Source organism: Hemitrygon akajei, chromosome 3 (assembly GCF_048418815.1).
Source record: "Hemitrygon akajei chromosome 3, sHemAka1.3, whole genome shotgun sequence".
NCBI lineage: Eukaryota > Metazoa > Chordata > Chondrichthyes > Myliobatiformes > Dasyatidae > Hemitrygon > Hemitrygon akajei.
In genome coordinates this window covers 48,820,174-48,842,962 of record NC_133126.1, presented here as the reverse complement: position 1 = coordinate 48,842,962, position 22,789 = coordinate 48,820,174, and the positions used below count along the sequence as shown (strand labels likewise).

The 22,789-nt window shown below is 38.4% G+C and overlaps 1 protein-coding gene across 1 annotated transcript in view; it reads left to right on the top strand.

Annotated features, from left to right (window-relative positions):
* The window catches only part of pygl (phosphorylase, glycogen, liver), a 136,241-nt gene that overhangs the window by 99,021 nt on the left and 14,431 nt on the right, over positions 1-22,789 (top strand). Inside the window, exons 17-20 of the mRNA XM_073038980.1 lie at positions 7,245-7,452; positions 11,487-11,621; positions 12,319-12,385; positions 14,228-14,377. Coding sequence (XP_072895081.1) covers positions 7,245-7,452; positions 11,487-11,621; positions 12,319-12,385; positions 14,228-14,377 — 560 coding nt within the window. The remainder of the gene's footprint in view (positions 1-7,244; positions 7,453-11,486; positions 11,622-12,318; positions 12,386-14,227; positions 14,378-22,789) is intronic.

The window sequence follows — 22,789 nt, the reverse complement described above, 5'->3', positions numbered from 1 at the left end:
CCACTGGGAGCTCAATCAAGTGCTGTTAATTACCAACTCAGCAGTGAAAATAGAAGGTAGAAGTGGATGAATGCCAGCCACTGCAACTGAGCTAAAGTGGTATCCAACGAGTATAATAAATGTATGGGTAACATGCTAGAGTAGTAACCTCTTGACCCAGTGCCTACACTGGTGGATTACAGTGAGCAAATCACTAACCAGCCAGAAGACTCAAACGAAGTCAACAATTACTGGACATTATGAAGTTGATTCCAATATTATTTGTTGTTATATTTTTGCCAATTTTTCCTACTCACAATGTGCCTGTTGAAATGTCTCATAACGTATACTTGCGAGTATCACATGAACTTGCAATGCTATTATACCACAGAATTCAAAATACCATTAGGCATTCCAGCAGATCCAGAACCAACTTGTGCCCTGTTTATTAAACAATCCAGCAATGGCAATGGTGACAATATGCTAATAGTTCATTATTCTCAGGGGAGATATAAATATACAATATGCCCCCCACATACCATATTAAATTGAATCATTTATGTAAATATAATCAGCATGATTTAGGGAATCATATCATTTCTGACCCTATTCGTGTCTTATCCTGGAATATCTCTGTATCAGCATCTAATGTTCAATGAAAAAGCCTAAGCCTTTTCGTGTGTTCACTATAAAAGCTCCCTTTTGCTACAGTTCAGATATCATACCAATAGGGCATATTTCATACAGTTACACTTTACATTGTCCAAAATGGGGTAATGACTCTGGAATTTTCATTGACAATATCCATTAGAAAAATATTACAATTAAGCAAAGCTCCTGTCTAGTAATAAGAAATGGTCTAAGTTCATAGAATAACATGTATTTAATGTGCAGAATAGGATCTATACCTTTCTGATACATAATTGGTTAGAATCTTGTTACCTGGTGTATGTTTTCACACACACACACACACACACACACACACACACACACACACACACACACACACACACACACACACACACACACACACACACACACACACACACACACACACACACACACACACACACACCCCCCCCCCCCCCCCCCCCCCCCACCACCACCACCACCACCACCACCACCAACCTTACCTTACCTTACCTTACCTTTACCTCCTGAGACTAGAAGTAAACAAGACTTTTCAGAAAGAGGTCATTTTGCATATATTTTATTCCCATGTTGTGCTGTTGCATGGAGTACAAGAGAGATTAAAATGTTGCTGTAGCTTTAGAAAGAGTAAGCAATGACACTGTTGATGCCTTAGAAAAAGTAACAACAGAAATGGTTGTCATGCACAAGATGGTTCTTGAAAATCACATGGAATTAGATCTTTTAGCAGTTAAGCAGGGAACATGTGCAGTTCCAGGCAAGGAATGTTGTACTTACATACAATGCCTGACGATTCTGAAGACAGCTGATTTGGCTGATCTTATCCATAAAGAAGCAGCTAAAATACATCAATTTGATAGATGGGATTTCTTTGATTGGATTAAGTCCTTGAAGCTGGGGTTACTCAATGCTACTAGTCATATTATTTGTCCTGATATGCCTTATCATAATTTACCTTTATTAATTTGAGGGTAGTGGAACTAGGAATGCAATTTTCATACTACGAATGCTTTCAGAAAGGGCAATTGAATATCAAAATGATGTCTTTTAAGTTTTATTGATTTCACTAAAGCATTCGGCAAAGTGCAACATGAAAAATTATTTCAAATTCTCACTAAACTAAACATTGGTGGAAGGGACCAACAACTGCTTCAAAATTTATATTGGAATCAAATGGTGGCGGTAAAAATTGATGATAATATAAACATTTGGACTAAAATTCAAAGAGGAGTGAGACAGGGATGCGTTGCCTCACTGGAATTATTTAATATCTATAGTGAAATGATTCTCAGAGAAATAGAAGACCTAGATGGGATAAAAATTGGAGGTGTTAACATCAACAATATAAGATATGCAGACGATACCACCCTAATAACAATTGCCGCAGAAGATCTACAAATCCTCCTGGACAAAGTAGTACAAACAAGTACAAATTTTGGTCTAACCATCAACTGTAAAAAAACCAAATGTATGGTAGTATCAAAACAGCAGGATACTCCCAACTGCTAATTGTACATTGGTAACCAAGAGATTGAACAAAAGACCAGCTTTAATTACCTTGGTAGCTTTATATCACAAGATGCTAGAAGTAAAGTAGAAATAAAAAGAAGAATTGCCATTGCCAAAACCAACTTCCAAAAATTGAAACCCATTTTTACCAGCAGACACATTTCTATGACAACAAGGCTTAGACGACTAAAATGTTGCATCTGGTCAACCTTACTGTATGCTTCCAAAACAGGGACTATAACACCAGAACTCCAAAGAAACTTAGAAGCAACAGAAATGAAGAATGCTGAAAATATATAGAGATAGGGTAACTAATGAGACAGTACTCCAACGTGCCCACACAAAAATATCTTTAATGAGAATATTAAATGAGAGGAAACTTAAGTTCCTGGGTCTTGTCTTCAGAAAGGGAGAAATAGAATGCCTTACGTTACAAGGCCGTATGCCTGGGAAACGCGGAAGAGGAAGGCAAAGAAGAAAATATATGGACACTGTGAAAGAACTAGCAGATGTGCAAGGTATCACTGACCCTGCGAGGGATCGTTCGATGTGGAGAACCATGATCACCCAAGCATGTAACGTGCAAGGCACATGAAGAAGAAAAAGAAGTTTAAGGGTGATCATTAATAGAAGTTCAAACTCGCGCAAGTGTGCTTACTATTGTATCTAACAATGATATAATTTTATGAATACAAAGAATATATACCCTTTGATATTTCGTTTTGATTATTTTATGCATAACATAGATTCAAGTTTTTCTACCTTTGAATTTTCAGAGGGAATAATAATAAATACGTGATTTAGAATCAAGGGGGGGACTTTGTAGGAGTAGATTGTTCTTTGCAGCTTCACCTTAATTGCCTGCTTGTATTTTATATACATGTAACTGTGTAGTATGCTTCTTAATGGTCACAGTATGTACAGTATATGCAGTTGTTCAGTGTATCTCCTGATGGTTACATTAGTATGATCCTAGAAAGTTCTGGAAGCTTCTGTGGTGCTGCATTTTTGAATAGGGGTGTTCTCATTGGTCGACTTTCATCTTTGTAGTATAAAACGGCTGCTTCAAGGTTTGTCTCTCTTCAATTAGGAGGTCTCTATCATGTCCTTTTTTTCAACTCTTTGTTCTACTAACACTCAATAACTCAAATGTTTTGTACCTCTTTCCTGACTTCCGAAAAACCTTATACTAAAAGCATCAGAATCCAACAAGAGTATACCAGGATGAGCAAAACTGAAAATTCCTACTACCTGGTCAGTTTAGTGACCAAAATAAATATGATCATTTAACGATGTCAGAAAAGTTACATTTCTGACCAGGTAACACTTGTCATGCTTTACTGCCACTCACTGGAGTCCTGGTTTAGCACACTCGGTTAACTCACCAAAACGCTAGTTCCCATCTTCGATTTTCACTTATCAGCACCATAGTTTTTGCACTCATTTAAGCTGGTTACACAGTATTATAATCTGCAAATTTGATACCACTAATGTTCTAAGTGTGCCAGATGATCAGTGTTTTAGTGCAGTGTATTTTGATTAATTGTGCTCTTTAAAATCAATGAAGCATTCAAGCTAGTCAGGATGTTTTGACCTACAGAAATCTTTGAATTGCTCATTTTATGAATAAAGTTAATAATGCCATGGATAAATATTAATCCTTCCCACAATGATCCTAATGAAATATTGAAGGCACATCTTCCTAGGCTAGCATTCTTTAACTATGTAGCATATATTTGCATGCACAGTAAAGGTATTCACTAAAACGTGGAGTGTAACTGTTCTTAAATATACTGTACATGCATCTCAGTGTCAACTTCAATAAATGATAAAAAAAAAGATTAAAATAATTCTTTTATGATTTCTCCATCCAAATTTACTGCCACTTTAAAGTATCTAACTATTTCAAGGTACAGTATCTACACATAAAAATTGAGGATCACAAAGAGGTCTGTAATAATATTTGGCATCTATTTTTAAATTTACTACATGATTCAGAAGTTTTACTGCTTACATCCAAAGAGGTGCCCTTTTGAACTTGTATCATCTACTCTGATCAAAGCATCAAGCTTCTTCTGATATGACTGTACAGTCTTTGACACAAGGAAATTGTCAATGCATGCTTGGATTATCATGATTCAAATGGCATAGGAAGCATTCATGGACATCTAAGCTTCACACATATTATGAGATGGAATACCTGTAAACTATTTTAGAAGAAATAGCAGGTAAGAAGAACAGACATTCACTTTGCCAGGAAAGCCTAGAAAATTGTCTTTTTATACTCGGTGGCCACTTCATTAGATATATCTGCTTGTTAATGCAAATATTTAATCAGCCAATCATGTGACAGCAACTCAATGCACAAAGGCATTCAGACATGCTCAAAAGGTTCAGTTGTTCAGAACAAACATCCTAATGGGGAAGGAATCAGATCTTACTGACTTTGACCACTTAATAATTATTGGTGCCAGACAGGGTGGTTTCAGTGTCTCAGAATCTGCTGATTGCCAGGAATTGTCAAGCACAATAGTCTCTAGAGTTTAAAGAGATTGGTGCAAAAAAAAACAAACGGTGAGCAGTTCTATGGGCAAAAATGCCTTGTGAATGAGGTCAGAGGAGAATGGCCAGACTGGTTCAAACTGACAGAAAATCAACAGCAACTCCATTAGCCACGTGTTACAACAGGAGGTACCTAATAAATTCACCACTGAGTGTATTTGTTCTAAAAGAGCTTACAGAGATTCCATCTCACAAACTGTGTGAGCTTTAGATGTCCACAAAGAGCCAGAAACAGAGGTATGCTCTATTAAATTTCTAAGTCATTATTCCCTTTAGTTCTGATAACATTTGAGTTCCTTTCACTATGTATTTTAGTTTGTATACAGCAGATCTGTAGATGCTGCTGTTAACATTGGGCTGGACTTCATACTACAGCAGTTTGCCTCCCCCCTCCCCGGTACACATGTCAGGATTCTCTTTGTTAATTTCAGTTCAGCCTTCAATACTGTCCTTCTGCAAGAGAAACTCTCCAACTTAATGTACCAGGACCCATCTGCAGGTGGATTACAATCTTTCCCTCTGACAGTATGCAAGACTGGACAAGCACATCTCCACATCTCACTCAGTCAGCTCTCAGCATAGGGATGTGTTCTCTCCCCTCTCCTATTTTCTCTTCCACCAATGACGGAATCTCCAGTGATCTATCAGTTAAACTGATAAAGTTTGCAGACAACACCACTGTAATCAGACTAATCACCACAGGCGACAAATCAAAATACCACCAGAAAGTAAACAAGGTAGCTGCAACACGTACAACAAGCTGGAGGAACTCAGCAGGTCGGGCAGTATCCGTGGAAACAAGCAGTCAATGTTTTGGGCCAAGACCCCAAGGTAGTTGTCCTGGTACAATCACAACAATGTGGAACTGAACACCTTCGAAATCAAGGAGTTGCATGTTGACTCCAGGAAAAATGTGTTTCCTCTCCAGCCGTTTGTCAACAACTTTACAGTTAGCACCATTTCAACATTCAGATTCCTGAGCCTCATTATTTTGCATGTCGTTATGGGAGAACCATCCTTCATGAGAGAATTTCCTTCATTAACAGAAGAGCTATCCAACTGCTGCAAGAAGTACATCTTATGTAGAGCATGCTGGTGCAATTCTACACTGCCATCAAAGAAAGCATCCTCGCATCAGCCATTACTGACTGTTTTGGTGAAGCATCTTCTCACAATATAAAAAAACTACAGTGAACTGCCAGGTCACCAGAAAAGGTCATTGGCTGCAAATTGTCATAATTGTAGGACTGGTATCTGTCCAGGACAAAGGAGCAGGCAGAAAAAATTGCAGACACTACCCCCCACCCCAGCAGAGTACCTTTACCAAAAGCTCCCTTCTGGAAAACACCAAGAGCTATTAAAACAAAAACTTCACTCCATCTTAAAAACTTTCTTCCCCCACCAGTTAATCTAATAAGCCAATCTAGTTCATTCTCTCCCATTCCTTCTATCTGTTACCCTCATCACTGTACTGTAAACTTGAAGTCACTTTTTATAATGCTGTTCACATTGTAAACACATGCTGGTATTTAGGTTTCAATAGGTACATTTAATGTCAGATAAATGTATGCAATACACATCCTGAAATTCTTTTCTTTGTAAACATCCATGAAAACAGGAGTACCCCAAAGAATGAATGAAACTAAAACGTTAGACCCCCAAAGACCCCCCTCTCCCCCGTCCCATGCACAAGCAGCAGCAAGACAGTGACCCCCCCCCCCCTCACCGAGCACTCAAGCATGCAGCAAAGCATCTATAAAGACAGACTTGCAGTACCCCAGACTACTTGTTCGCCCGGTAATTAGACATATCACAGGCTCCCTCTCTCCCTAATGAGGGAAAAAGAGGTGTCCCTGTTTCACAGCAAGAGGGGAGACATAACGAACAACTCGCTGATTTATAATGTTAAAAGTCTGTTGCATCACATTTTCCCAGCTCTGCACCCAGACAGTCGGCCCCAAAAACACTCAGGTCTCTGGACATACAACCCACGGCAGATAATCCAATGTTCCGTGATCTCCCACGATGCCTCAGTCAGAGGCACTGGCCTTGAATCAGCCTGTTTCCAGAGCCATGGAAATTCAGCACCCTGAAGGCACACTAGTCTTCCAGGCCGCGGCTTTGGGATATCAAAAAGTGGCCGGTCGTGAGGCCCTGAGAGCAGGTCCCATTCCCGCAAAGAACTAAAGTCAGAGTGTAACTCCAGGTCAGGGTCTTCAAAAAAACCTTGAAAAGGAAAAAAAGAGATATTAAAGATAGAAATAGAGCAGTTTCTGAAGATGCAAGCAAAGGAGTCGCCGTTTAACGCTATCATTTCACTCCACCCCTGTATCAATCCCTCGAAATTTACACACATTTTATTCCATATCCATGCTTTAACCTCTAGCCTTAGTTTTATATAATTCTTTATTTTTTGTAATTGAGTATGTTTTTGTTGCTTGTTGAAGTAACACACCACAGCAAATTCTTAATAACTGTAAGTATATGGTGAATGAAGTTGATCCTCCTTAGCATTAAATCAATTTCATTTGACTTATTTGCAGTCATCCCAGCAACTGACCTGTCACAGCAAATCTCAACAGCTGGCACAGAGGCTTCTGGCACAGGGAATATGAAATTCATGTTGAATGGTGCCTTGACTATTGGCACTATGGATGGAGCAAATGTGGAAATGGCAGAGGAGGCTGGTGTAAACAATTTGTTCATTTTTGGCATGAGGATTCACGAAGTACAGGAACTGGACAGGAAGGGGTATGTTTTCAGTAACAATCGTAAGAGTTAACATGTTTCATTTGTAGTGAATGAAAAATTGTTTGGATTCTATTACAATGAATAACTCTGCAAACAAGTGAAATAGTGAATGTATATGGTAGTATCCTTTGCTGTAGTTAAATAATCACTAATCTTTTAACATTTCAAACCTGGTTTATAAAGCCCACATTACAAGTTACGTGACTGATAGCCCATTAACTAAAATTGACATTGTTATTGTTTATTCATCATCAGCTAGTAATAATCCTACTAGGCATCATTTTAATGACTACACATACCCATCAGCTTTGTGTTTTACAAGTACTAATCGTGACACAAAATGAAAAAAAACAAGCTGCTGGAAATACTCAACATGTCAGGCAGCATCTGGAAAGGAAAATAGAATTAGTATTTCAAGTTGTAGACCCATTGTTCAAATGGGGGAATAAAGACAAGCAAGTTACTATCAAATTACAGAGAAGGTAGAAGCAGGGGAGTTGGTGAAGGGGCAGTTTAGATCATAAAGACAAAGAAGTAGTGAGACCAAAATTACTGCAAGAATAAGTTGCAGAAATCATCCTGCCAGTGGATTACTAGGACAGTTATAGGTCCAGATTTTCAGTCAAATAAGACCATAAGATACAGGAGTAGAAATAGGCCATTTGGCCCATCAAGTCTGCTCTGCCATTTCATCATGGGTGATCCAATTGTCCTCTCAGCCCCAATCTCCTACTTTCTCCCCGTATCCCTTCATACCCTGACCAATCAAGAATCTATCAGCCTTTGCCTTAAATATACTTGAAGACTTGGTCTCCACAGCTGCGATGGCAAAGAATTCCACAGATTCACCACTCTCTGGCTAAAAAAAATCTTCCATTCTTAAAGAACACCCCTCTATTCTAAGCCTGTATTCTCTGGTCTTAGATTCTCCCATGATAGGAAACATCCTCTCTACATCTACTCTATCATGGCCATTCCATAGGTTTCATTGCGGTCACCCCTCATTCTTCTAAACTCTAGTGAATACAGGCCTAGAGCCATCAAACGCTCTTCATATGACAATCCTGGAATCACTTTTTGGAACCCCCTTTGAACCCTCCAGATTTCAGCACATCCTTTCTAAGATAAGCAGTCCAAACCTGCTCACGATACTCCAAGTGAGGCCTCACCAGTGCGTTATAAAGTCTCAACGTTACATCCTTATTTTTATATTTTATTCCTCTTGAAATGAGTGCCAACATTGCACTAGCCTTCCTCACCATAGACTCAGCCTGCAAATTAACCTTTAGGGAATCCTGCACAAGGCTTCCCAAGTCCCTTTGCACCTCAGTTTTTTGTATTTTCTCTTCATTTAGAAAATAGTCTACCCTTTCATTTCTTCTACCAAAGTACATGACCATACACTTCTCGATACTGTATTCCATCTGCCATTTCATTGCCCATTCTCCTAACCTGTCTACGTCCTTCTGTAGCCTCTCTACTTCCACAAAATTACCTGCCCCTCCACCAGTCTTCATATTGTCTACAAACTTTGCAAAGCCATCAATTCCATCATCCAAACCATTGCCATATAACATAAAAAGAACTGGTACTAACACAGACTGTGGAACACCACTAGTCAGTGGCAACCAGCCAGAGAAGTCTCCCTTTATTCCCACTCTTTGCCTCCTGCCAATCAGCCACTGCTTTATCCATGCTAGAATATTTCCTGTGATACTAGGGGCTCATAGTTTATTAAGCAGCCTCATGTGTGTCATCTTGTGAAAAGCTCTACTGAAAATCCAAGTACACAACATCAACCAATTCTCCTTTGTCTATCCTGCTTTTACTTCTTCAGACACGATTTTCCCTCAAGGAAACCATGCTGACTACAGCCTATTTTATCATATGCCTTCAAGTACCCAGAGACTTCATCCTTTGTTATCGACTCCAACATCTTCCCAGACACTGAGGGCAGACTAACTGGCCTATAGTTTCCTTTCTTCTGCCTCTCTCCCTTCTTGAAGGGTGGAGTGATAGTTGCAATTTTCCAGTCTTGCAAAACCATTCCAGAATCTAGTGATTATTGAAAAATCATTACTAACGTCTCCATAATCTGTTCAGCCACAAGTTTCGGAACTCTGGGGTGTACACCATCTGGTCCAAGTGATTTATCTACCTTCAAACCTTTCAGTTTCCCAAGAACCTTTTCTCTAGTTATGGTAGTTTCACACACTTTATGCCCCTTGACACCTGGAACTTTCACCATATTGCTAGTGCCTTCCACAGTAAAAACTGATGCAAAATCCTTATTCAGTTCATCTGGCATTTCGTTGTCCCCCATTACCACCTCTCCAGTAGTCCGACGTCCACTCTCTCCTTTGTTTACGCTATGTAACTTTGGGTATTCTCTTAATATTATTGGCTCGCTTACTTTCGTATTCCATCCTTACCCTCTTAAGTACTTTTTTAGTTGCCTTCTGTTGATTTTTAAAAGCTTTCTGATCCTCTAACCTCCCATTAATTTTTGCTCTATTATATGCCCTCTCTTTACTGTTAATTGGTGCCACAAAAAGATACTGAGATTTGGGGTAAAAAAAATTTAAACGATGAGCTAAAAAAGGTTGCAAATTGCAGAGCTATGAGAAATGTCAACAGGTCAGGTAATCAAGTCAAGTCAAGTCAAGTTGCTTTTTATTGTCATTTCGACCATAACTGCTGGTACAGTACACAGTAAAAATGAGACAACTTTTTTCAGGACCATGGTGCCACATGAACAATACAAAAACTACACTGAACTATGTAAACCAACACAAAAACTACACTAGACTACAGACTGCAGTCTAGACTGCATAAAGTACACAGAACGGTGCAAGCATTACAATAAATAATAAACAAGACAATAGGCACAGCAGAGGTCAGTAGGTTGGTAGTCTGATGGCTTGGGGGAAAATCTGTTACATAAATAATCAGCTGAATGGTGGTGCCCGGGATTCTGTCCGTTTCTGTACTCACGCCGAGTATATCGTTGACACAAAATTAGTCCAATTTAATGTAGTCCAATGCCAAAATAAAGAGAAAACAGAGCCAATGTTTTATCATTTTGTGCATAATATCCAATCTAAAGTGAATATTATGGTAACAATCTGGTGAGATTGCATCAGGCCTCACAGTCTACATACACTTTCCATTATTCCTTACGATATGTGGATACAGGAAATGAGATGGAAAAGGGAGTATAGGGTGTGTGTGTGTGTATATATATATACACACACAAAGCAAAGTCAAAAAATGGAATCATCTGTATAAATAATTCTCTCTTGTAGGTTAATTTTAAAGGTTTAGTTCAAATTTATCCAGGGTAATAGGGTGCTTAAGCAATAGATAGGAGAGAGAAAATGGCAAAGGATGTGGTTGTAACTTTTTGCTCCACATGTTTCTTCCAGGCTGAGCATTTCAGATTTATAGTGTGTCTTCATTCTCCATGATTTGTCTTTATTCCCTATCCAATGATTCCTTATATTAAGTCCAGAAAACTCATTTTAATACAGTATCTTTCAGCCTCCTGATTTGCTCATATGCCTCTACATGACCTTTCTCCTCTTAAAAGATGGAAAAATAAATGCTTAATCAGATCACAAGTAGGTTGGAAACAGAATTTGTAGACAGTAGCTTAGACATACTGCAATTTTATGGCAGCTGTAGATTTTATTGTACCCCTTTGGAAAGTTAAAGTTGGAAATAACAAGTAGCCTTGTTTGTTGTGTTAACTGCACTTTTTACCAGGCTCACCTTGTAGCCTCATTTCCCCAGCTCCCTCCCAGTTTTGCTGTTAACCCTTCCTAGTTACGGTGATAGAATTCTGATAAATACATAGTATTAGGAAGTCTGATGCTGAAAAATAAAAATATATATACTTAAAATTGAGTATCATAAAAAATCTAATATTTCTGCTGTTTTTCAGATTATTATTTCAGTAGTCTGGCATATTTGGTCCTTACTACCACATGTCTACCAAGAACACATGTTCCTAATTTATGTTGATAATTTTACAGATATAATGCCACAGAGTTCTATGAAAAGATTCCAGAATTGAAGCAGGTGATCGATCAGATTGCGGGTGGATATTTTTCTCCGAATCAGCCTGATCTTTTCAAAGATATTCTGACTATGCTGTTTCACCATGATAGGTAATTACTGAAACCTTAAAAATCATTGACTACCTTTTCACCTGGTGCAGGATGCACACAACATTTCTGCTTTAATGACATCATCATGATTCAAATTCTGATCAATGCCTTAGGTATTATCCATAGGGTCCAGTTTCATACATGGCTAACTCCAGCTGAAATTAACCAACGCTAACCAAAGCCAAACTTAGATTACTTAACTTCCTTTCCCACTGCCACTTGGGCAGGAGATGGAAGGCTTTAAGCTTTGAAGAATTGACATCACAAACAACACAGATGAGGTGCACATGGTGATTAATGTCAAAGAATAATCATCAAATTTCATGTCTCAAGAATTGATCTGTCATATATACTCAATCATAATTTCTGCCAATATTAAATAACCTCAAACGTGCACGTATCTACATCTGTCACTCAGCTTCCATGCAATGACACTATCAATGTAATTATATTAATGTCATTGATATCAATATTGATATTATGCAAACTGAATCCAAGAATGTTGCTAAAACATTCCCCTCTTTTCAAAACACAGTACAGTATATGGTCAGCAATAGTAACTGGAGAATCAACCTCAACTTGTTACAAGTACAGTGTAGTTATTGCTGTACAATTGTAGCTAGTTCATAATCTAATTCATTAACAATTATCCTTATATGGATAAATAAACACTCTTTAATTACTCTTTTACATCTAGGTTCAAAGTGTTTGCTGATTTTCAGTCATACGTGGAAACTCAGGAGAAAGTTAACCAGTTATATCAGGTTAGATTATTTTACTCTTGAGTCTTTATTTTTTTGTAAGGCTTAATTTTTTAGCCTTCTGTTCCAGTCCACGTTTTCAATCTTTATCAAAGTACCAGATAAGAGAAAAATTTTCAGGTTGCAAGTCATAAAGGAATATATTAAGTAGTTATACCAAATAGGGAAGACAGGATGTGGGGTTTGAAATTCGTATTTGTTTCTCAGTTGAGAATGGAGACACAAGCTCCCAATATAGCAAGGGAGTAATGTTCACTCATTACGAATCAATAATGCTACAATTGCCAGTTTGGTGGCATCAAAATACACTGTTGAGTGGATTTTGTGTGTAAAAACATTTTAAAAAGGAGCAAGAGTAGGTTACTTGACCCCTCAATCCTGCCCCACCCTTTGATATGATCATGGCTAATCTGCCCAAGACCTTATCTCCTTCTCTGTGCCGATTCTCAATAGCTTCAATTTCCTAAACTTTCAAGAATTTATACTTATTTAAATATTCGCAATGGTCTAGCCTACAAAACCCTCGAAGATTCATCACCATTTGTGGGATGAAGTTCCTACATGCCTGTGGTGAACTACGTATACCTGTCTGGACATGCCCCCCCCTGCTGACTGCTCCTGTGGCTCCTCCCACAGACCCTGATATAAAGGCGATTGGAGCCACAGACCCTTCCTCAGTCTCCAGGATATCGTGTGATAGTCACTTGCTGCTTGTGCTTTCTTCCAGCCAATAAAAGCCTACCTTAACCCATGTCTCAGAGTTATTGATGGTGCATCAATGCCTTAGTTTTAAATAACAGACTTTATTTCTATAACTGTATCCCCTCATTCAAGATTCTCCCACCTGTGGAAATTTCGTAACATCTGTTTCCAGCCTTTTCACAATCTTATATGCTTCAATAGGATCACCTCTAGTTCTTCAAAATTCCAAAGAACATTGATCTATTTTTTTAAACTTTTCATATTAGGACAATATTTTCATTAGCACAGTGAATTTATCTTGAGTGTCTCCAATGTCAATATATCTGCCCCCTTTCCAACTCATTTAAGCAAATAATAAGTACAGTAAGAATAGTCTTAACAACAATAAGACCAAAAATGTGGCCAAATATTATCAAATCAACTGCTTAAATTGAGTGTTTGTGATCAAACCCTAGCAAAAAATTTTTAAAGTTTATATTTAATTAGATCAAAGATTTTACTTCTTGTTGAAAAATTCCTGCCTGCTGACTGTATGAACAACCCTTTTAAGGACTAAGGAAGTTAAGAAGAATGTAATTATTGATGTTAACTAAACTCTCCCTCAGTGTATACCTACTGTTCTGTAGTTCAGTTAACTAGGTGAAGAAAAAGTAAATCCACAACACTTGGCTTTTTGATGTTCTCATACTTAGACCATAAGACATTGGAGCAAATTAGGCCATTTAGCCTATAGAGTCTGCTCCATATTAATCATGGCTGATTTATTTTCCCTTTCAACTCCATTCTCCTGCCTTTGCCTCATAGCCTTTGATGCCATTAATAATATGGAACCTACCAACATTCACCCCAAATACACCCACTGACTTGGTCTCCACAGCTATCCACGGCAATGAATTCCACACAGTTCTACTTATACACTTTAGAAATATGAGGAGAAAACTGAGAAAGGAACATTGAGACAACTGTCCTATCTTATTTTATTTTCAAATTAAGCCTGCATGTGTAATGGGCATAGCCATTTATGAGCAGAGCAGCTCATTGGGGTGGAGATTTGGTAATGTATACTTACGTATATATCCCCTTTTGAAGTGCATAACCAAATATTGCAATTTTAATATGTCTATGTATAAAATCTCTTTACAGAACCCAATAGAATGGACCAAAATGGTTATAAAAAACATTGCTTCCTCTGGGAAGTTCTCTAGTGATCGTACTGTCACTGAATATGCACATGAAATCTGGGGTGTAGAACCTAAAGCATTGAAGATCCCTCTTCCTAATAAACCAAAAGACACCTAGAACTCCTGAAACCTTGAATATTTTGTGTTAAAAGGTGCAGAGCGGAAATAACAGCAACCTCGCTGTCTTTTATAAGCTGTTAAAACCAAGTATAGCTTTTTAAGGTTGGAATTTGTTTAATGTTTGAGATTGTTTGCTATTCACAGTTGGAAACTACTTCGTTTTTAGAGGACTTAATTTCTAGTAGCTGTCAGGTAGGTTTCTTTTGTGACCATCTCATAAAAAAGCATATGCTGCATTTTTACTAAATGCAGTTTTACCTTTTAAAAAATAACATTTTCATTGTAAAGAACGTTTAAACATGACATTTCACAGTTTAGTTGTAAATGGATGGCTAAGAAAATAACAATTACCATTTCTGGGTGATTAATCCAGTATCTAATTTGGAGAATGACAAAGATTTTTATTTATTTTTTCAATCACCATGTGTAAATGGTATATTTCTATAATCTCAAGTGAAAACATTTGGGAAACTCCATTACATTACAGGAATATTTTTCCTAATCAGTTAATGAATTTGTTATTTTGATGACCATTTCTGCCCTTAATTTTATTTTTCATCTGATTCAAGGTGTGATGTGTAAGTTGTATGCTGTTCTTATATTCATTAAATTTTGAAAAGTATGTATGAGGTAGTTTATTTATAGAAACACAACTATACATCAGTTAAAGCATTACTCCATGCTCATTAGTCAGAACTACCAAAATTAAAGTGATTCTGTTCAACTTTCAGCAAATTCTCCTCACGTTATTGCTAAATTAGCTTCTTGTTTACACTGATTGCAAAAATATGCAAATTTGGTTTAATAAATTTGACTTGACTTCTTCCACTTTATCACAAAACTTGTTTCCACTATTACAAAATTAGCTTTATGCATTTGTGTGATGGTCAGTATATTGAAATCCTCTAACATTTGATAGCTTTAAGATGCTTAAACATTTCATCGAGTTTCATCCTTGAAACTGACTTGAAGTTCTACTGCCTGTAAACAACTTACTAATGTCAATATCTGCAAACAGTCATCTTTCTCAAACATTTCAGTACATTAATTCTAAAACTTTGATCTAGAGCCTGAAAACCTTCCTTACCTGTGCACCTCCTTCACCCCAAGCTTTTCCCTTTGCTCTTGAGTCTGGTCTGCAATACAATTTATTTTTTCTCTGGTGTCTTCTGCCACCAGCAGTGGCCAGTCAATCTGAAGTATCCAGAATTGAGGGGCGGTGGAGAAGCTGGTGACAATTACAGGTGACACATGATAATAGAATAGTTGACATCAAAGTAGCTTTTGCGTATTATAACAGCGGCCTAAAGCAGTTTATTTTTGTATTTGAAATATCTGTGAAAGTTGTACTCTGTTCATTCATGTATTTGATGTAAAAATAAACAACTTGCTTAGTCAATGATGAGACTGGTCTCATTCATTTAACTATACAATGCAAAAAGACAGATGTGGCACAAATGTGTAACCAAGGTTAAGATTTTTATTCTTCTCTCAAGGCAGGCATAAAGTAAGCATGGTATCTGTGCTGCTGTAGTATGTCATCAATACTGCAGTTAAGATTCAAGCAATCAGGAGGGTTAAAAGAAGGTAAGACATTGCTCCAGCAGACAAGATAAAGGAGAATCCCAAGGGCTTCCACAGATATATTAAGAGCAAAAGGTTAGAAAGGGATAAAATTAGTCCTCTTGAAGATCAGGGTGGTCATCTATGCATGGAGCCAAAAGAGTTGTGGGAGATCTTAAATAGATTTTTTTACATCTGTATTTACTTTGAGGACAGACAGTCTATAGAAGTGAGGCAAAACAGTCATGGACCATATACAGATTACAGAGGACCTTATAAAGTTTACTGTTTGAGACAATTTCGGATGGATAAGGTGTTCCCTTGGACTTTGTGGGAAGCTAATGCAGAAATTGCAAGGGCCCTGGCAGAGGTATTTAAAACTTCCTTAGCCATGGGTGAGGTGCCAGAGGATTGGAGGATAGCTAATGTTGTTCCATTGTTTAAGATAGTTTTTAAGAATAAGCAGGGAAATTATAGTTCGGTGAGCCTGACATCAGTTATTGGAAGATATTCCAAGGGACAAGATATATAAGTATTTGAATAGACAGAGATTGACTAGTGTTAGTCAACATGGCCTTGGTGGTTGCACGGACCAGGCCCTCATGCCATGGTGTCACCTGTTACAAACACCCGGGGGGGCACTGCAAGTGGTATGGGAGAGAACAGAGGCGCAGAAGGCATGCTGGAATCCATTCTGGTTTAGGGCTGCCCCCTGCAGGCCAGCTCCGCCATCAAGGCTGCTCTCCAGTCTTCACTCCCTTGAAAACAAGTTGGATTGCCTACATCTGAGGCTGACTCAGCTCAAATTGAGGAACTTTTGTGTGCCCATTCTTGCACAAATATGGCTTCAGGACAACATCTCATGCACCATCAATCCTCAGGTAATGCCACTCAAGAAATTGTGCTAACATTATTTTTGTGGCTGAATGTGCTGTCAGAACTATATGTGTTGTGTCCTGTTTGTGAACGTATATATTGTGTTTTGGAACTTGACCACAGAGAAACACTTTCATTTAGCTATATACACGTTTATGGTTGAACGACAATTAAATTTGAACTTTGTGTGTGGTAGGTCATATCCAATTTTAAAGTGGGTTTTTTCTGACTGAGGAAGTTACCAGCAAAGTTGATGAAGGCAAGGCAGGGGATGTTGTCAACATGGACTTTAGCAAGGCCTTTGACAAACGAACACATGGGAGATCGATCAAGAAGGTTCAATCATTTAACATGCATGATGAGGTAGTAAATTGGAGTGGACATCAGCTTTGTGAGAGAAGCCAGAGAAAGGTAGTAGATGGTTGCGTCTCTGACTGGAGCCCTGTGACTAGTGTGTTCCACAGGAACCAGCACTGGGTCTGTTGTTAGTTTGTCTGTATCAATGACCTAGAGATAATGTGGTAAACAGGATCAACAAATTTGCAGATTAAGATTGAGGATGTAGTGGACAGCAAGGAAGGCTATTAAAGCTTGCAGCAGGATCTGGACCAGCTATAGAAATGGACTAAAAAATGACAGATGGAATTTAATGCAGGTAAGTGCAAGATGTTGCACTTTGGGAGGACAAATCAGGCTAGGACATAAATGGTGAACAGTAGGACACTGAGGAGTGTGATAGAACAGGGTGATCTGGCAATAAAGATCCATAATTCCTCAAAGTTAGTATCACAGGTATAGTGCCCCCTTGGAAGTTTTCATGTTTTATTGTTTTACAACATGAAATCACAGTGGATTTAATTTGGCTTTTTTTGGCACTGATCAACTGAAAAAGACTCATGTCAAAGTGGAAACAGATCTCTTACAAAGTGATCTAAATTAATTATAAATATAAAACACAAAATAGTTGATTGCATTAGTATTCATCCCCTTCACGTCAGTATTTAGTAGATGCACCTTTGGCAGCAATTACAGTCTTGAGTCTGTGTGGATAGGCTTTGCATATCTGGACACTGCAATTTTCCCCTTTCTTCTTTACAAACCTGCTCAAGCTCTCAGATTGCATGGAGATTGTGAGTGAACAGCTCCGTTCAAGTCCAACCACAAATTCTCAATTGGATTCTCAATTGGCCACTCCAGGACATTGACTTTCTTGTTTTCGAGCTATTCCTATGTAGCATTGACTTTATGCTTGGATTCATTGTCTTGCTGGAAAACAAATCTCCCAAGTTGCAGACTGCATCAGGTTTTCCTCCAGGATTTCTCTGTAGTTTGCTGCATTCGTTTTACCCTTTACCTTCACAAGCCTTCCAGGGCCTGCAGCATTGAAGCATCCTCATAGCATGATGTAGTCACACCTATGCTTTACAGTTGGGATGGTGTGTTTTTGATGCACAGTGTTTGGTTTACATGAAACATAGCATTTAGCTGCTGGCCAAAAAGCTCAATTTTGTTTTCATCAGAGCATAGAACTTTCTTCCAGCTGATTTCATAGTTTCCCACATGCCTTCTAACAAACTAGCAAAGATTTCATGTGAAATTATTTTCAACAGTGGCTTTCTCTTTGCCACTCTCCCATAAAGCTGTGACTGGTGAAACACCTGGGCAACAACTGTTGTATGCATAGTCTCTCCCATTTTAGCCACTGAAGCTTGTAACTCCTTCAGAGCTGTCATAGGTCTCTTGGTGGCCTCCCTCACTAGTTCCCTTCTTGCATGGTCACTCACGTTTTGATGATGGCCTGCTCTACGCAAATTTACAGCTGTGCCATATTCGTTACATTTCTTGCTGATTGACTTAACTGTACTCCAAGGGATATTCAGTGACTTGGAAATTTTCTTGCATCCGTCTCCTGACTTGTGCATTTCAATAATCTTTTGGCACAGTTGCTTTGAATGTTCTTTTGTTTTCATGAAATTGTTTTTGCCAGGTTACTGATTGACCAACAGTTGGACCTTTGCAGATTCGGATGTATTTTTATTACAATCAATTGAAACACCTTGACTACACAAGGCAGTCTCTATTTAACTAATTATGTGACTTCTAAAACCAATTGGCTATACCAGTGATGATTTGGTGTGGCATATTAAAGGGGTGAATACTTACGCAATCAACTATATTGTGCTTTATATTTGTAATTAATTTAGATCACTTTGTAGAGATCTGTTTTTCAAGGGGGGGTGAATACTTTTTTTATAGGCTCTGCATATTGGGATCGTAAAGAGAGCTTTTGACACATTGGCTTTCATAAATCAAAGTACTGAGTACAGGATTTGAGATGTTATGTTGAAGTTGCATAAGACATTGGTGAGGCCAAATTTAGAGTATTATGGGCAGTTCTGGACATAATAACCCTGTTTCTCTTTCCATAGATGATGCATGAAATATTGGCATTTCCAGGGTTTTGTCCTTATCTTACTGACAGGAGTTTCTTAAAATCTATTTTTCAGGATTAAACGCTGTCCACTTTTGACCAGAATGATCATAAGGACAATTGACCTGTTGTGCTGCAAATATCTATATGCAGTACCTACAGGAAAGATGTCATAAGACTGAAAGAGTGGATAGAAAATTTACAAGGACGTTGCCAGGGCTTGAGGACCCGACTTACAGGGAAAGGTTGAATCGTTCTGGAATTCATGAGGGGAGTTTTGATAGCGGTATATAAAATTATGAAGGTATAGTTAGGGTAAATGTATACAAGCTTTTTTCACTGAGGTTGGGTGAGACTAGAACTCGAGGTCATGGGTTAAGGGTATAAAGTGAAATGTTTAAGGGGAATATTAGGGGCAACATCTTCACTCAGAAGGTGATGAGTATGGGGAATGAGGTGCCAGCAGAAGTGGTGAATGTAGGTTTGATTTCAACATTTAAGAGAAATTTGGATAGGTACATGGATGGGAGGGTATGGAAATCTATGGTCTAGCTGTAGATCCATGGGACTATAGGCAGAATAGTTTGACGTAGATAACTCAGAGTCCTGCCATGTGCAGAAGTTTGCTGATGACACGGCCATAGTGGGGTGTGTCAGGAATGGACAGGAGGAGGAGTATAGGAAACTGATACAGGACTTTGTGATATGGTGCAACTCAAACTACCTGCATCTCAATATCACCAAGACCAAGGAGATGGTGGTGGACTTTAGGAGATCTAGGCCTCATATGGAGCCAGTGATCATTAATGGAGAATGTGTGGAGCAGGTTAAGACCTACAAGTATCTGGGAGTACAGTTAGACGAGAAGCTTGACTGGACTGCCAACACAGATGCCTTGTGCAGGAAGGCACAGAGTCGAATGTACTTCCTAAGAAGGTTGGCGTCATTCAATGTCTGTAGTGAGATGCTGAAGATGTTCTATAGGTCAGTTGTGGAAAGCGCCCTCTTCTTTGTGGTGGCGTGTTGGGGAGGAAGCATTAAGAAGAGGGACGCCTCACGTCTTAATAAGCTGGTAAGGAAGGCGGGCTCTGTCGTGGGCAAAGTACTGGAGAGTTTAACATCGGTAGCTGAGCGAAGGGCGCTGAGTAGGCTACGGTAATTATGGATAACTCTGAACATCCTCTACATAGCACCATCCAGAGACAGAGAAGCAGTTTCAGTGACAGGTTACTATCGATGCAATGCTCCTCAGACAGGATGAAGAGGTCAATACTCCCCAATGCCATTAGGCTTTACAATTCTACCACCAGGACTTAAGAACTTTTTAAAAGCTATTATTAATGCTTTTTGAGATTTAGATGCATATCATATTTTTTTACTGAGTTAAGTATTGTATGTAATTAGTTTTGCTACAACAAGTGTATGGGACATTGGAAAAAAAGTTGAATTTCCCCATGGGGATGAATAAAGTATCTATCTATCTATCAATGAGATGAAGGGCCTATTTCTGCTGCGATGTTCTATGATTCAATAGGACTGTTTAATATATTCAAAATGATGTATAGCACCTAAAACTGCTTAAATTGCACAAACTACTATCAACACCAGTGTTAAATTGCTATCTCCAGAACTTTGTTCATTTGTTAGACAGCTCAAAATGTTCACTCTGCTCACTACATATTTTGGGTGACTTGTGTTCTGGTGATTCAAGTCTCCATACATCAAACATTTCATACTTACTGTATATACTTGATGAAAATCCAGCTAGGGATAAAAGAAATGTTAATAGGTGTTTTGTAGCCTGGGGTGCAATGCACAACATATACTTTTGCGGGTCTTTAATTCATTTAGGTGGTTTAATGCAGAAAGAAGGTATCTTATTAAAAATGACAAAATGGATTTTTTTTTAAAACACAGCTCCTGCTGTTACAGTTTCAGCTTAATTTTGGTCCACATCCCTGTTACATATGCAGTATGAAAATAAATAAAGCAAAATATACAAAAGCAATATATTGGTGGCAATTCTAAAAAAGATAAACAACATTAGAATCCCACCAATCCCATACTTTATACACATTAAAAAAATGAATACATACATCTCATTTAACTGAGAGATACATTCAGTTTGGCACTCACATGCTCAACTTCCAAACACCTATAGCTAGATCCCGAAACAAGTTCTCCTTACTTATGCTATGTAAATTCAGTCATGAAACAATAAAGACAAAAATAAACTTTTACAATATATTGCCTTGGAGTTTAAATTACAAAAGACTAATCTACTAGGCCAATACAGGACTTCACACAACCACACTAACCAGCGCCGTTACCTTACTCTCGAAAATCTTTCCTCACCATACAACCAGCGTTTGATGTCCTTTCTTGAACTTTGCAATTCTTCTTTCTACACCACCTATGTAAAATTATATCATCATTTTCTCTTAAACTCACAGGCAGCTGTTTTAACATTACCTGGGTGAATACATAAGTACACTTTAACAATAAGAAACTATATTCAATGATATGTTTGAGATTTTTTTTCAAAAGATGAGGTCAGGGCTATGTAACCAGCAATGAGTGATACCTTCCAATTTCTCCAAGCCTTTCCACCATTCACAAAGCACAAATCAAGAATGAAATAGAGTCATCTACATTTCTCTGGATAAGTGCAGCTCCTAGAGAACAACATCCCAGACAAAGCAGTCCATCCACAATCTAAACTATTCACTCCCTCTACCATCAGAATACCATGCCTGCAATCAGCACCAGCTACAAAATTGACTTGAGAACACCTCCCAAACCCACAGCCTATCAGGGTCCCTTCTGGCAATCACCCACCTGGCTATTTACCTCAGGACTTGGGCCTCAATCACCTCATTTAGTTCCAATCATTCCTAGGTTCCACTAACTACAAGCACCTGCTTTCCATCAGCAAATCCAGTATAAAAACCCTGTGATCACAACAAGGAGCTGCTAGTTCATTGGTCGACTCTGGTGTCTTAGGACTACCAGTTCTAGGTCAAGTATCACTCTTGGATACCGACTACATGCTTGCTACGTTAATAACGCCTCCCGATTCTGCCTCCACACCCTTGTTCTGCACTTGGGTTCGTCCACCGCCACGCTCAAATAACACAGCCTCCATCACCAAAGTAAAAACATGGAATTGGTAGTTTGGTCACAACATCAGTTGCACTTTCTTCTGCAAGGCACACATCATCATAACCTAGATATGTCTGAATTTCTTTATTGTCAGTAGCAACTAAATACAGTGTTGTTGCATGAATGAATTCACCAGAGAAAATTACTGGTAGATACAAAGCAGCTTCTTTATTTGACAAAACAAGATAGGCATCATATGGAGACTCTTTCAGTCGAAAGGTCTCACTGGCCCAACATGGGGCTCGATACTTTATGTGCCAAACATCAAAGGACAACTCCATATTTACAATGTATGGACAATACTTTCTTTGAAACTGATGCACCATCAATAACTCTCGGAGACTTGAGGCGAGATATAGGCTTTTATTCGCT